The 15,419-nt window shown below is 37.2% G+C and overlaps 1 protein-coding gene across 4 annotated transcripts; it reads left to right on the top strand.

Moving 5' to 3' along the window:
- The first annotated feature begins 2,935 nt into the window (after positions 1 to 2,935).
- On the top strand, positions 2,936 to 14,014 carry lnpk (lunapark, ER junction formation factor). 4 transcript variants are annotated; one of them, XM_085477074.1, is made up of 16 exons: positions 2,936 to 3,095; positions 4,064 to 4,134; positions 5,523 to 5,564; positions 5,760 to 5,810; positions 5,903 to 6,039; positions 6,254 to 6,312; positions 6,867 to 6,907; positions 8,022 to 8,105; positions 8,199 to 8,250; positions 8,414 to 8,530; positions 8,793 to 8,879; positions 9,163 to 9,268; positions 9,921 to 9,991; positions 10,314 to 10,484; positions 11,664 to 11,744; positions 13,034 to 14,014. In XM_085477074.1, exons 2-16 carry the CDS (start codon positions 4,108 to 4,110, stop codon positions 13,234 to 13,236), a joined length of 1,329 nt encoding a protein of 442 aa, XP_085333200.1. In that variant the 5' UTR covers positions 2,936 to 3,095; positions 4,064 to 4,107; the 3' UTR covers positions 13,237 to 14,014. The 4 variants fall into 4 exon arrangements, with proteins under 4 accessions (XP_085333200.1, XP_085333199.1, XP_085333202.1 ...); XM_085477073.1 differs by having other exon boundaries at positions 2,937 to 3,095; positions 8,775 to 8,879; XM_085477076.1 differs by lacking the exon at positions 11,664 to 11,744 and having other exon boundaries at positions 2,938 to 3,095.
- The last annotated feature ends 1,405 nt before the right edge of the window (positions 14,015 to 15,419 follow it).

Below are 15,419 nucleotides of genomic sequence, written 5' to 3'. Positions count from 1 at the left end.
ACAAATATACGGGCTCTGCGTTGGACATTGTCCATAAAGCAGGTCTTTATTTTTTTAATTACACACACTGACTACGGAGTCCAAAGAACGATCTATCCCCACCACACTCACTTCAAAATATTCGTCTTCTTCTTGTCACGTTTCGCTAATTGAGTGCAAAGTGCAGGGGGCCCCTCATCCCTGACGTGCACCCGAATCAACGTCGCCTGTTCAAAGTCGATTGTAGCGCAGCTTTTAATGCAAATAAGGACTTTAAATGAATGAAGTTGGAGAGGAAGCTGCAAATATCGTGGAAATCATAAAAGATCTGATAACAACATTTAAAAAATTTCTCGTTTTTTAAATTGTTTTTGTGGAGTTATACTTTTTTGTTACATTGTTTCTGTATTTTTAGATACGTATGCAGAATCTGACGTTATCAACAATTACCCAGGCGATGAAATCCCTGTTAAAAAAGCTGTTTCACACATTTTTTTCTAATTCTCTTTAACATAAAAACATCTCTTCTCTACTTTCATCTAAATAGAGGAAAGAAAGATTAGTCTAATTAAAAACTCAATTAAATGCGCGTTTTATTGTACTTTGTCTAAAATCGTCAAACACGAGTGATTATTGTTTAGTGACATCCAGCTGTCCCGCGTAAATTAGCGTGTGTGTACTCTATGCAAGTAGAGCACTGGAGAGTTGGAAAAGTCCCTGTTGCTCATTTTCATTCAGTGTTTAATTTATTACAGGTTAATGAAACGGAAATAACATCAGGATCAGGATTACTCATCAGCTATATATACAGCATAGGCCTATCTTTGTGTGTGTGTGTGTGTGTGTGTGTGTGTGTGTGTGTGTGTGTGTGTGTGTGTGTGTGTGTGTGTGTGTGTAGGAGTGATTGTGTGTGAGAGAGAAAAGAGGCAGAATTTTATTAGGCCCATAACTCTTAAGACTCCAGAGGAAGCTGGAAGCATAAAAGTTGAAGGCCAAATCTCTGCATACTGCAGCCAAATCTGAAACAGCTCGGCTGAGAGCTGAGAAATAAATATTGGTGAGATATCACAACTTCAGATTTCCTGCGATGGGATAACAGTGAGACACCACGGGAACTTGTGATTAAGATGCTGAGCTGGAACCCAAATGGTTTTTTCTTTTTCCTTTCTTTCTTTCAAGCCACTTTCATGTACTAAAGGTTTATATCAAAAAGAAGGAAAAAAACATAATTTAGACCTATGATGGAGGCTAAATGTACACATATGCGATTTGTTCAGTTGTTTAGTTTAACACCTAGGCATATACATATTCTCAGTCCTACTGGTGGGTTTAAAGTCCACATCATACAGTAAAACTGCGACATCTAATGGTAAGAGTTGGAATTACAATTTAAAGTTAGCCTGCAGCTTTGTCGGCCTTCAGGGTACAGATGTTGACAACAAACTGGGGAACTACAAGAAAAAGGCTTGACTGGCACTGAGTTGAATGTTTTCATCTGTAGTGTTGTTATGGAAGAAAGTAATGTCTTATTACACAGCTGAAATAACTGTTCAGTTTTATGCTTTTGGAAACATGGCATGATGCAAGAATTTCAATAGAAAATACTCTCCAGTGCTTTAGTATTATTATTATTTAGCTTAGATGGTTCTCCTAATTTGACAAAGACGAGAGAAAAGGCTATTAAAGCTGTAGCTGTTACTTAAAAATGGAGACAAAGCACCATATACAACTCCAGTTTTTTTCTGATGTTCTTGGTTACACTACTAAATTGACCTCCAAGTTACAGCAGTGAAGATGCCCCAAGGGGCCCATGTATATGTCATCCTCTCATAAGCAGCCAGCTGAGCCACTGTTTTAGCCCATTCATCCTATTTCTCCAGCGAGTAGTATCCGTAAAAGCCCAAACAATCCATCTTCTTTCAAAGAAGAAATCAAAGTCCAAAAGAAAAAAAAGAGCGAGCTTTGTAGAAATCTGAAACCTCTTTTTGAAGACTCCAAACATAATCTTTCAGGTACCATTAGACCAACATCTGAGTGTGTACAATACATTCCCCTGGTTCTGGTTCCCATTATAAAATTGTGTAGTCCATCTCCTTATATTATGATTATTACCTCTCAAAATAATTTACACATATGCATATATTTGTATTGTACTATATGTTGATGATACCCACATAAAGGCAACCTGCAGATATTTGTGCTGATCCTATAAGTCCTCTGGTTTTTCCGCTGAGTTATCAGTTAGTTAACAGAGCAGACTTCTAAAGCGAGAATGGTTCCTTTGATTCACATTGATTTATTTATTTATTCACCTATTCATTCATTTGTTTGCAGTAGCATCAAATTCATTAATAGATATGTATGTTTTTCTCTGACAAATCAAATTATATGTTAACCTTTAAATGCACAAGTGGGTCAGAAAAAACCCCGCAGCCTTACCATATAGTTGTATATGTCAGAAAGAAAGCTGCTGTACATCTGAGCGCAATGTATCACAACAAAATGGTGGATGAAAATACCAGAAAGGAGAAAAAACACAATTAATCACATTCTACAACAAGACCAAAGGAGGTGTAGATACTATGGACCAGATGGCTGGAAGCTACACCTGCATGTATGGAAATGGTCTGGAAGGAAAGCCAGTGTTAAGTGAAAAGCAATAGATGCTACTTTGAAACACTAGCAGCGCAGAAAACTATCAAGAAAGTGTTCACATCCATGACTTCATGAAAGTACACCAGCATATCCTATACAAGCCATATACATGTTAAACTTGTGTTTTTAATGTAATTTTCAATTATTGTGGACCAATCTGCCTTTCTTGTTTTCATTAGTCCTGTTTTTTTAATTTTTTTAAAGATTGTTTAATAACGTTAGATAAAAAAATAAATTTCACAAAATGAAACGAAAAAGACTACACCGCACAGGACTCTGGGAAATGGGTCAGCCCAGCCACGTCACATACGTTCCGTTACGTCTCAACACCGCGCCAAACTCTCTTTCTGGTTGGCAGTTGAAATGTCAGTTTAGGTAGCATTAGCAGACAAGATGTTCTTGTTTCTGCGTGAACTTTACTGAATGGTCAGTGAACAGAAACACCCAGACATCGAGTAAATGTAAGTTTCCTCTGCGAATACGTATTAATTTGAAAAGACCACGTAAAGATGAATATTATTATCACAGCGTGCCTGCTGCTGATGTCGGCACCAGTATGTTGTTATTATAGAAGCTAGCTTAGTACATCAGTTTACGTACTTTCTTGATCAGAGTTCTGTATATGCCCCAAAAAGTAGTGGTCATGCTAAAGCTTAGTTTTCTAAGGCTCTTCTTTCTTCTGAGTATTTAGGTTACCGTGGCTGATTTGCAGCAGTGTAAAATGAGCAGCTAATACTAGCCATAACTACCTTACGTTAGCAGGAATACAGCAAGTTATATCATTGTTTGCTGCTGCTGTCAATAGGAAATATCTTCTTTAAATAGCTAGGAAATACCAGTTATAAATCTTGGCAGCATCATTAGCGGTTATGTCTTGTGACCGCCCAGGGACTTGACTCCCAACTCTTAAAGCTAGGTCAGCTAGCAAGCTAGGTACTCAGCGGAAATACAGCACAGTTGGGGCTTTATTCATGTTGCTGTGCATGTTTGGAAACTACAAACTGTTTCCAGTTTCAGAAATATTTGTAGCTGGAATGACAGCGGTGACATTAGCCGCGGCTAGACTCATCTCATTATAGGGTCTGGCCATTTTAAAGTGAAGAGGATGGAACTTGAATCAACTGCTATGCATTGCATTTAACCAGTGAGATTCTGAAAATTTAAATAAGAAAGTGAAAAGTGATATATTTAGCCACCTTGTTGCATGTATAAGGAGCCATAGGGAGAGATTATGTTCGTAGATCCATTGCAACAAGAGTTGCCATTGTCTGTGATTTTGTAGGCAGCTTCCTAAATACTGTTATGATGTAAGTGCATAAATGTCTAGGTCAGGCTCAAACGTGGAGTTTAACATCAAAAGTTGTGTAACTGTTGCAGCAAAGACCGTGTGCTTTGTTTACCTGTAACGTGTTGTTTGTGTGTTTCTTAGTGAACCAAAGAAATCAAAGCAGAGACTTGTGTAGTTTCAAAAACATGGGGGCCCTAATATCTCGATGGAAGGTAAGTGACTGACAGAAAACATGTTTGAATACAAGAAAATGAAACAGAGAAAAATTCAAAATGAAAACTGGATTTTGAATAAAAACATGATGAGAAATTTTCTTGGTTATGATAAATCACAGAGTGACTGGCATTTAAAAAGTTGATTGTATTGGATTGAATCCAAGTGATTATTTTGAAATGAACCACATGCACTGAATTTCCAGTCAAATGTCTAACCCCAATCCACAAAAAACCCCAAAAAACACTTAAAAAGCTTGTCAACTTTGTCCAAAATATGGTTTAAAAGATTTTTTTTTAGCTCACTAGTCATACTCCTTACATTCAAAATAACTTAACTGACTCATTACTTAACACACACACACACACACACACATACACACATACATATATATATATATATATATATATATATATATATATATATATATATATATATAGTTATTTATTTATATATATATATATATATATATATATATATATATATAGTTATTTATTTATATATATATATATATATATATATATATATATATAGTTATTTATTTATATATATATATATATATATATATATATATATATATATTTTTTTTTTTAAATTTATTTATTTATTTTAATATTTGCCAAACTCGTTATTTTTACTTCACAAGCCTTGAATAATTAAATAAAATGCTAACTCTGGATGCTGATTCTCAGTAAAGTTTTGCCTTGTGTGACTCTACTGTGAGACAGTTTGATAACTATGAACAGATTGAGCTTAGCACCCAAGCTAGGTGAATTCATACACTATATTTAGACATACTAACCAAGTCAAAGGGAAAGAAAGAGGAGCAGACAGGCAGCATGAGAGACTTGGCAACAATGAAGGTATTGATTGTTTTTCTCACTCAGAAAATCAAACATCCCATTTGCTTTAAGTTTCCTTTGACTAAAATATTTAGTTAATCAGAAGGGTATACTATGAAGGAAGTTTAGCAAAGCCGGGATTTTTTTGCTGGCTTCTCAAAACCTAAAACCACAGTCAAAGGTAAGGGATATCACAATGGGACTTATCAACTTTTTTAAGTGGGCTTTCTGGGTTCTGCTTTACATATAAACCATATTACCCAAGCAGAAAATCTACATTGCTCTTAAAACATGTTGTTCTAGTCATAACCTGGCTCCAGTCAGGTTATGTGTTAAGCATAAGTTGCTACAGTGATTTAGCAAAACAAGAGACACTATTGTGAGACAGAAAACTCAAAGCTCAAAATAGCATGATAAAACCATTAATCTCGCTTTTTTTGCAGACCCCTCTGTAGATGAACTCTTGATAAATCAAAATTGAGTCTTTATTGGCAAATCAGTTGATTACGCTAATGGTGATTTTCTGACTTTTATCTGCAATCCAGGCAAAGCTAACAACAGTTGAACAGCTGGAGAACCTGGACAAGGTACTGACTGTGTATATTTTTTACCTGATTTTATGGATTTGCACAATGTTTCAATTCCATTTTAGGTTTACTAAAAATAGGATGTAGTATGCCACCTGGAAACACCAACATACAACAAATACAACTACAAACCTGAGTACATTCCATAGTAGTTCTTTTAGTGTATACATAACCTTTACCATGTTTCTCTTGTAGGAGATTAAAGAGCTGGAAGAGTTTAAAACTAAAAACCAGCGTCTGCAAAAGGTAATGTCAGCAAAACATTAAAGATCTATAGTTGTATTCTTGAGCTGTCCTTTCTTTTTCTCGTTGATATATTTGTATGTATCTGTCTGCAGCTATGGGTTGGCCGTTTACTACTTTACTCATCTGCCCTTTACCTGTTGATCTCCCTGATCGTCTACTGTCTTTACCTCCCCGAGCATTGGTTGCAGAGAATAGCCATGGCCCTGCCTTTCTTCATATACCCTGTGCTGTGAGTGCCATTGTTGCTTTTCACAATAATTCACAGCGTTGTCTTTGTTTTTATCTGGTACAGATAACTTTCAATGTGTCAAAGTAAAAAATACACTTCATATTAGGTCTTATTATTTTCCATAAGTTGTGAGGAGAGAAAAGGGTTTCTGAATGTGACGAAGATGATGAAGACAATATTCTTCTCTCTGCATTTCTTTCTGGCTCTTCAACAGGGTGTGGTTCATCAGAAAGTTATTGATTTTTCTCTTCTCCAAACGCACTGAGAGAAACAGTAAGTGATCTATCAGTCTTCCTTTGCTTGTCTGTCCATTAAACTCAAAAGCACATATATTATTTTCAGGCTTCTATTAAGCTAGAAGTTGTCTCGCATAAGATACAATTCGGTTGGATCAAATCTGTCTACCTACTGCTCGCGCTGTGCCTCCTTCTATAATTAATTAGGTCATACTCATAGTTGAGCACAAGGAGGCTCAGGCAAAGTGGCCTGCTGAGCAGTGGCCTATTGAAAAATGGCTTGAGGAGTAATGGTTGTTGACTATATGATTTGAAGCATTTCATTTTGATTGTCCTTGCTTACAAATGTGTTTTCTTACAACCTAACTTTGCGACTCGAGTCACACTCTTATTGTTGACAGTACATACTGCTTATGCTACAAAGACAAAGTAGCATAATTTGTTCCTGAGATATGTTAAGATACTAGCAGAATCACAAATTGAGCATATAATAATTTAAACTGTGTTTTATTTCCACAGCATGGGTCGATGGAAAAAGGAGCTTATTGGAAATGATGCCAGTTGACTAAAGTTATTCATTCTTCTTTTTAGGTGAAAAACTCGAAGATTTAAAGGCTGCCAAAAAAAAGATTGTAAGTATTCAGTCTTTCACTGTAAAGGCCATTACACACTGAATGCACTGCAAAATAACAGTTTGAAATTACAAACTTTTCACATTTGAACTTGTAGTGTAACACATATGAATGCATTGCGCTTTTGCTGGAAATTCGTCCTCAAAATATGCACTGTGAAAAAAATACAGTTAGTATTAAGTGACGATGAGCTGGTCCTGATGCTTCTAAAGAAGAAAAGGAATAAACAGATTTTGGGTTCAACTCTCAATTCTCATAAGAAGGCAGCAGCAGAGGGAATTTCATTTTTTAATCCAGGAGTTGAAGCTGTATCACAGTCGCTTTCGCGGCCTGTTTTTGTTGATGGCAGAGTTAGGACTGAAGAGGCAGAGAGATAATTTGAGAGAGCCGATGGACCTGAAGCAGCTTTTAGCTGCGTGTCTTAGATAAAATAGTTATTTTATAATTTGTATATTCATTACAGGTTTGTATTTTGAGCTACAGTCTGCTTATTGCCAAATACAGTGGTCTGATTGGTCAGATCTCGTTATTTGGATCTGAAAAATTGTGTGTTACACGTCCAGTTTTATTATTTTATTTAACTGTGATTGAAAAATTGTAAGTTTTCCCCCAGTTTTGTCTGTTTGTTTTTTTTTTAGTTATTTTTTATTTCTCTTCAGGATTGCAGTGGTATGTCAGATTAAAATTTCCACTCAATCTCCGAACCCTCTGTGGTATCAGAGCTGGGTCTGTTCTTTTATTTTGTATGTTATTTAGTTTCACGCCTTGAGAAGCAGAAAGCATCTTCAAGAAGAAAATCATTCTGGCCTTTTTTTTTTTTTTTTTTTTTTACCCCTAAGGCTTAATATGTGTATCTGCTAAAATCTCAGATGAATTTGAATCTCAGTGACTTCAGCCTCAAGCTCAAGTTTTCTGAAAATCTTGTGAATGCAATAACTCGAGAACAAAGCAACATAGTGTTTTGAAATTGATACCATAAGTGTATTTACTAGGAGGGTGAGGGGTATCACTGGCCCCATCAGTATTTTTTTTATTCCTCGAGTTACTTCAACATTTCTTATCCTGTTGAGCCTGGATGTTATAGCTTAGATTTCCCTTTTTTTTGTCTTTCCAGCTTGAGGAGGTGATGGAGACAGAAACGTACAAAAATGCCAAGCTCATCCTGGAACGTTTTGATCCTGAGGCTAAGAAGAAAGCTGTGAGAGCTTTTCACTTGATGTTTATTTTATCTGTTTATTTTTGTATTGTATTTTTATTTTGTTTCACATTGCTCCGCTTTGTTTTGCTGCAGGAACTTGAGTCAACTCCAGTGCGTTCTCCGATGACTCCCAGGCCAGGACAAGGTACCCCATAATTCTGTACAGTGTTACTTAGATTTACTTGGAAAGTTTCTGATCAGAAGAGTGGAGCTCTTCAAAAGAGAGAGAGAGATTTCTGTGATGGCATAAACAAATCCTATGTTTGGAAAGGACCAAATGCTTCAATTAATTTCTTCCCCCTGGGCAGAGATTCGGCAGAGAGGGGTGGTAATGAGACCGATGCCAATGGGCACCCCGCATGCAATGGTCATGACTCCTCCACCGGGAGCACGTCCCTTGCTGGGACCAGCAGGCACACCTGTGGGTAAGCAGACAAAATGAGACACTTTAAGTATAATAAACGATCCTAATATTTCTTAAATCTCATGCCGTGCCCATTTGTGATGCATGTAAAAAGAATATTCAGCATCAAAATCTATATGAAGGTTTAGGTCAAAGGCACAGAACTAAGTCAAAGGCAGCTGTAGTAAACAGCAATACCAGCTGCCTTTGACTTAGTTCTCTTAGATGCCAGTTTGTGTCCATCTCTTGTGTCGCTCTTCCAACAGAACGTGTTCCTCTCTCAGCTCCAGGAGGTCCACCAGACAGATCTGCTCTGTCTGCTTCGGTCCTACAGGGCGCAGTACCGAGGACTCCCTCCTCCCCAATGCTAGGTAATGTCTTTAAGAGCATCTTAGCTTGAAATCAGGCATCTATGCATGGCAAACAAGAACTTCTGCAGTGCCTGATTTCTCCTAACTTTTCAAGGTAGTAATTTGGACATCACCACTCTTAGTGTTTATACCGTTTATATTGTTTTGAGGCTGGCAAAAAGCCCACAATCTGTTTTTTTTTTTGTTTTTTTGTTTTTAACCCAATCTGTTTTTTTTAAACTTACAAAACAGTGTATTTGTAATGTGAGTCTGTATTAATTTCCATGTGTGGACTTATTTACAGGTATGCACCCTCCAGGTCCTCCGTTAGCTAGACCCATCTTGCCCAAAGACAGGGGAGCTCTGGACAGAGTCATTGAGTATCTGGTAGGGGATGGACCACAGAACAGGTGACGATCCTTTTTTGAATTTACAGCCCTTTGTAGAATTGTCTTATTTCAAACTGATGGATTAGGCTCTACAGGAAGTGTTGGGCAGTCAATGTCAGCCCAACACTGCCATGTATTGAACTGTACTATAATATAGAATCAAAATAAATGCATTCACTCATGGTAAAGGCAACATTACATTATTCTTTGAGCTCTGCAGCTTGTACCTGAATGATCTGCATGGAAATGAACACCATAGCAAAAAATTACACAAGGGTGAAAAGCTAGGCTGCTCATTTTATCTATTATTTGTATGGTAAATGTGTTTTTAAAAAATGTAGTTACAACAGAAACTATAAAACATAAATAAAACCAGGTGGTGCATGCCAGGTTAGCTGCTTCTCCAGATAGAGTGCTGTGGGAAGTTATCCCGCCTGAAATAGTTTATAATGAACTCACACCTGTTTGCTCTTCAGCTGCACTTATAGTATTCACTATGTTTGTCTGTTGGAGTTATACCATTTGGAGAAAAAACATCATGGGAAATCATGAACTGAAAAAGATGAGGCAGGTTTTTGAGGTGTATTTTTTTTCATTGAATAGCTCCTGGAATGCAGCGATCATTATTCTCTTTGCCTCTATATTTTTCTCTGTCCTGTCTTGTTTCTTATAGATACGCGCTGATCTGCCAGCAGTGTTTTTCTCATAATGGCATGGCTCTGAAAGAAGAGTTTGAATATCTAGGTAAGCTCAGAAATGCACTACTGCATTTTTGAAGATGTTTTTTAGGTAAGACAGAAGTGATTGGAAGATTAGCAACGTAAACAATAAAACTGTCTTGACTTCTCAACAGCTCACTGAAAGCTCAGATTCCTGGATAAAGTGTTTCCATGATAAATAGGTTTTCATGGTTCTGAAACCATCTTTATATGTACAACACGTAAATGGTACAGTCCACAAATTGATGAAAATCTGGACATTCACGGATATGTGTACAGAATTTAAGCAATCTAATCGCCAATTCTTTTTTGTGTGTGTTTTCCTTTCTCTCTCCTCCTCCCTGCAGCATTTCGTTGCGCGTATTGCTACTTTATGAATCCAGCCAGGAAGACTCGTCCTCAGGCCCCCCGACTTCCAGAGTTCAACTTTGAAAAGAGGCTGCGGGCTGAGTCACGTTCACCTGGGCCATCACCACGTTCTGGGACAGATACAGAGGAGAGCGCGCCACCTTCTGGAGGTACCGGAACACTCATCACACAAATGACACAGTTGTGTCGCTCTCACCTAACATGCTAAACTCTAACCAAGCAAAAACTAAATGTTATGACCAGTGCCAAGACTGTTCTAGTTCACTTATCAGAACAGAAATCATTGTTTGTTTGTTTTTAATGAATACCTAAGTTTAAAAAAAAAAAAGAAAATTTAGTCTGAATGTAACCATAGGTTGGTTTGTATTTAAATCTAAGAGAATGGGCACACAGTTATGAGGTTCCATTTATGCCAAAAGTGTGTTTAGCTGTGAATGTTGTTGAACTGTAGTTGGTGACAACATGATTTTGACAACCACACATTTGTGTTATAGTTTGGATTTGTTGCATTTTCTTTGAAAATTGACACTGAATTGTAATTTGTGATCCTGATCTCAAATTTCAATGAGTTTTTTTTTCTAGAGCATTGAGCAAAGTCAGTGTCAGATTTTTAACCATTTAAAGTTTTAATACAAGGCCACAGTCCAACTGAACAAGACTTAATCGAACTTTTTTTAACAAAAGTATAGATAGGAGATGTTCCACCTTTTCTGGTGGGGCAATGAATGACATGACAGAGAGAACACACACTCCTAACTACACAGTGTCAATAATTTTGGTACAAATGGCACCCCGTATGCAGTCTTACACTTAGACTCTCCTGTACATCTTGGCTATTTCTTCCATGTCCTAACACCTGTTTTAAATGCTTCGCTGCAATGTGCCGGTTGACCTTCTTCATTTTTTTTATCTTTGATTTTTTTCAACCTTAATCCTTTCTAAAGCTTTTTAGTGAGCAACAAGTCAGATGAGGCAGCACACGGGCACACTTCGATTGTCACCACTTTTTATTTAAGGGGAATACACCGTGATTGTAAAATCAAGAAATATAATTCCAATGAGCAAGATGGAATGAGTTTCCTGTAACCGCTTTCTTGCTCAGTGCTCATGAAACTGCACAGTCGAACTAATTGAACAGAATTTCTAGGCTACATGTTTTGCAGTTTCTGTTCATGAGGTAGTTGGGCAAGAAACTTCTCTGCACCAAGTAGAAGCAGAAGCAGTTCAGCATGTATTTCAGTCAACAGTTGATCAAAAGCTGCATTCGTGCAAGTTTCACAGTACATTTCCTGTGATCGGTGGGTTTAATGGTATGATTTTGCTTCTAGCAAAAGCTCCAGCTCCGTGGAATTTGGTCCACAGTTTCAAGATCCAACAGAGACCAGAGACTCGACCTCTGCGGAGTCCAGGTTTCCCTGCCCCTTCTCTCCCTGCGCTGTGCGAACTGGCATAATTTGAACTGATTTGATTATCGCCAGATGGGTCCATCTTTCTTTGCTGTAGAATTCATAACACTGTAGAATGCAGCCAATCCCAAACTGCTACCAGTAATCAGACTAAAGCAATGATGGGTGTTAGCTGGTGATGGATGTCACCAGACCTGGGCCCGATAAGAGTCATAAATGGATTTTATCCTGCCTTAAAGAAATTTTAAAGCCAGACTGCAAAACAAAATAAATAGATAAATAAAAAATATAATGTGACATTTTTATGCTTCTGCTGATCCACTGATCCTGTATTTCTTGAGCTGAAATTATCCTTCTTGAGCTGAAATTATCCTTATAGATTATACATTTAAACAACATGACTTTGATCTGACTTATTTGACCCAGGTTTGGTATTCATTGAGTGTGTAAAATATTTAGACCTTCTTCTTAACTAAGTAATTTTTGCTTTGGAGTCCATGTAGAAACGTGAAAATGATCGAAAAAAAAACCCCCATGCCATTGTTCCTGATTTAATTCCCATTCAGCTCGAATAACATTAATATACATTTTTGGGGCAATTTTAAATTGCTCAAATATCCAAGGACTGGTAGGTGCTTTCAGTCACCCCATTGGAAAATGTGACCTAAATTTATTTACTCTGCACTTATGTCAGGAGATGTGCTGTATCATGTAATCATTGCCAATCTCCACATGAACTATAAATCCTCCACAAACAGGAATCAAATCTTCCTTTTGCCACAGTCTAGTTCTACAATACATTTCTGTGTAATTGACAGAATTTACACCATCAGATTTCTTTCTTCTTCTTTTTTTCTAGAACTCAAGTGGATTTGCCCATCACTAAATGAATCATTATACATCACAGCGTTTTTCATTTTCATCCCTAAAATGTAATAACATGTACTTGAGATGTAGATTCGTATACCATAGCCTCTGATGTTGATCTTCCTGGCCCTTTAATTTATGGAAGAGGAGAGGTTTCTGGGTGTGTTAGTAAAGCTCCTTACATTGCTTGCTACTTCCAAAATCTGTTTGTAGAACTCTTGTAAACTCTTGTAAGCTTACAGAATGTTAACCTTAACAACAGGAATGCTGCTAATTTCCTTTACCACTTGATCCAAGAAACCAATCATTCGTTGTACTGCAAACTCTTCACGTTACCCCAAAGCTTGCTCTTTCTCACGCCTCCCTTCTGTTATCTTTTTGCTTCGTGGTTATATACCTTTCTTCCTTGCATGTTTTCTCCTCAGATGAGAAGGAGATGGGAGATTGTGAAGGAATCACTAAAGAAGTAGACAGCGAGTGCCCATTAGAGGAGCAGGATCAGCTGCAGCAGAAGGAGGAAGAGAAAGAAGAAGAAGAAGAAGAAGAAATTGTTCAGGAAGAGGTGGCCGAGGATAAACCAGAGCAGAGTCGCAGCAGCCCCTGTGAGACAGGAGCTCAGCCATTGTAGTTTCTAAGAGGCCAGAAAAGGTCCACAAGGATGTGATTGTTCTGTCCAGGCAGAAGGTGATGGTAATAGCCAGGATAGTTATTGATATTTAAAAGCAGCATTGATGGACAAGGATTACCATCATCATTATTTATATTTATTAGTGAAATTGTCCAACAGTATTGCCAAAAATGATGCCAACATATCTTGGTCATGAGTTTGATCCGATGACTGGGAAGGAGTCAGATTGAGGGTTGTAGTTTGAATTTTAAGGCTATTTCTCTGTTGTGTAGTTGGTTGATTGGTGATATTGCTCTGTAGGTGCACTGACTAACTTAAAGTAACGATTTACACTCTAAGGTCCTTTTAGGGTTAATGTAGTTGGATGCTGTATGGTTTTGATAAGAAAAAGTGTTTTAGATAGAACTGCTGGTTCACACATTGTTTTTCCTCAGATGAAATGACGTTAAAAAGAGGATTACTGCTGATTAAAATGACTTCCTGAAGTGGGTGAGAATGTCAGATAGTTGTAGCGAAAGGTCAACACAAACACTCCTTATCCAGTGTGGGAAACACTGGATTTTCCTACACTATCCAAACACTGACATGCATAACACATGAAGTCCATCTCAGGATAAACCTGTTGTGAATCAGAACAGCTTCTGTTGTGTTTACAGTATGTGCATACAAGTATGCTGTTAGGTTTCAGGCTGCTGCTGCTGTGGCTTTTTCATCTTCCATTTTAAGTCCCTGATCCTATATTTCAGGCTGACAATAAAAAAACATTTATCTCTTTGGATACCGTCTGTTATAGTGATGTTTAGCCAATGCTGATGCATGTATGCTTTTATTCCCATACATTGTAATGCTTTTTGTTTCTCTTTTGTTTTCATTATATTACTGGATCTTTGTCCCAGACTGCCAATAATGAGATATGAGCAGTTAGTTGCATTTAAATCTATTGGAAGCAAAAGTACTGAAACTGAATGCTGAATGAGGGGAGTAAACCAGAGTGTGGCTAATATTGCATCAAGGAAAGGAAGGATGCTTATTACAGAAACAATTAGCTGTAGTATGTTCACTGAAAGTGGGGGGAAAAAGACTCATTCTCACTTTTTTTTTTTTTTTTTTTTTTTTTAAAGAGGCTGAGAGAATGAATTTAAATAATGTTTAACTTCAACTGTTACGCTAAAGAATCTGTGCTCTACCAATTGGTATGGTATTCACCACTTTTCTGATGCTGATGGAAACGGGTAACATGACTCTCATTACTCTTATTTCCTTTATAATCTGCGTGTGTGTGTGTGTGTGTGTGTGTGTGTGTGTGTGTGTGTGCTCTTATTTTGTGGCTGGATTGAAACAAACTGGCCATCAAATCTGGAAAATTAGATTAACCAGAGGAAACATGTTGACTCTATTTTTCCTTGCCATCTTTGTGCAGAATACATTTAAACTAAGCTCTTACTTTTAATCAATGTCTGCAAGATATTGCCTGTCAAAAACTGTTATTAGCTTAGTTATAACATTAATATTTATTAGCTGATAACAATGAAAAAATTGCTGAATAAACTTCTGTATAGCAAGCAGAAGAAACAAACGACTTTGAGCTTAAGCTGCCAGTTTATCTGTATGTTTTCATTGCCAATGGTTTTACTCAGTTAGGATTATAATTTGCCAAATCCATTGCTTTGCTTCGTCTCTACTTCACGTCGTCATTTGCACTGAGTTATATTTTTATTTTATTTATTTGGCTATACAGTGTTTTTATTAGTAAATCAGACATTTTTTTTTTAAATGTACTCACTTAACCTTTTATTGCCATTGTGTTCACAGCTATTTAAGTGTATTCCTTGATTCTGTTTCGGTAAACATTAGATCATAAAATATTGAAAGAGTTTATGTCTCGGTGTTTACGTTCATTCTAAATGTTCACAGTAGGTACCTGGTGCCATTATTCTAAGTCCTAGCTGTATAGCTTAAGGGATGGGAATTAATTCTTCTTTTGGCTTGTTGTGTTATTAGGTGGAACCAGGAGAAATGGTGAGTGTCTATGCAAATGTAAATGTCCTGCATCACCTGTGTTGCACAGGTTGGGTCCCAGAGACACACCCTGATGACGTGGGGAAAATAGTTTTGCCAAAAGTTGGCTGGTAGGATTGGGACAGCCCAAAGAATCCAGAGGCAAGAATATTTTTGGCTAAACC

Source organism: Copadichromis virginalis, linkage group LG13 (genome assembly GCF_057382275.1).
Source record: "Copadichromis virginalis isolate Kocher_CV1m ecotype Utaka linkage group LG13, C_Virginalis_male_GT1.1, whole genome shotgun sequence".
Taxonomy (NCBI): Eukaryota; Metazoa; Chordata; class Actinopteri; order Cichliformes; family Cichlidae; genus Copadichromis; species Copadichromis virginalis.
Note: the sequence above shows the minus strand (reverse complement) of the source record. Positions and strands in the feature narration are given on the sequence as shown.

Coding starts and splice junctions, on each gene's coding strand:
- lnpk (XM_085477073.1), top strand. CDS start 4,108: ATGGGGGCCCTAATATCTCGATGGAAG. Junction 5,565..5,759: donor AGCTGGAGAACCTGGACAAG/GTACTGACTGTG, acceptor TTTCTCTTGTAG/GAGATTAAAGAGCTGGAAGA. Junction 10,485..11,663: donor GAGCGCGCCACCTTCTGGAG/GTACCGGAACAC, acceptor TTTTGCTTCTAG/CAAAAGCTCCAGCTCCGTGG.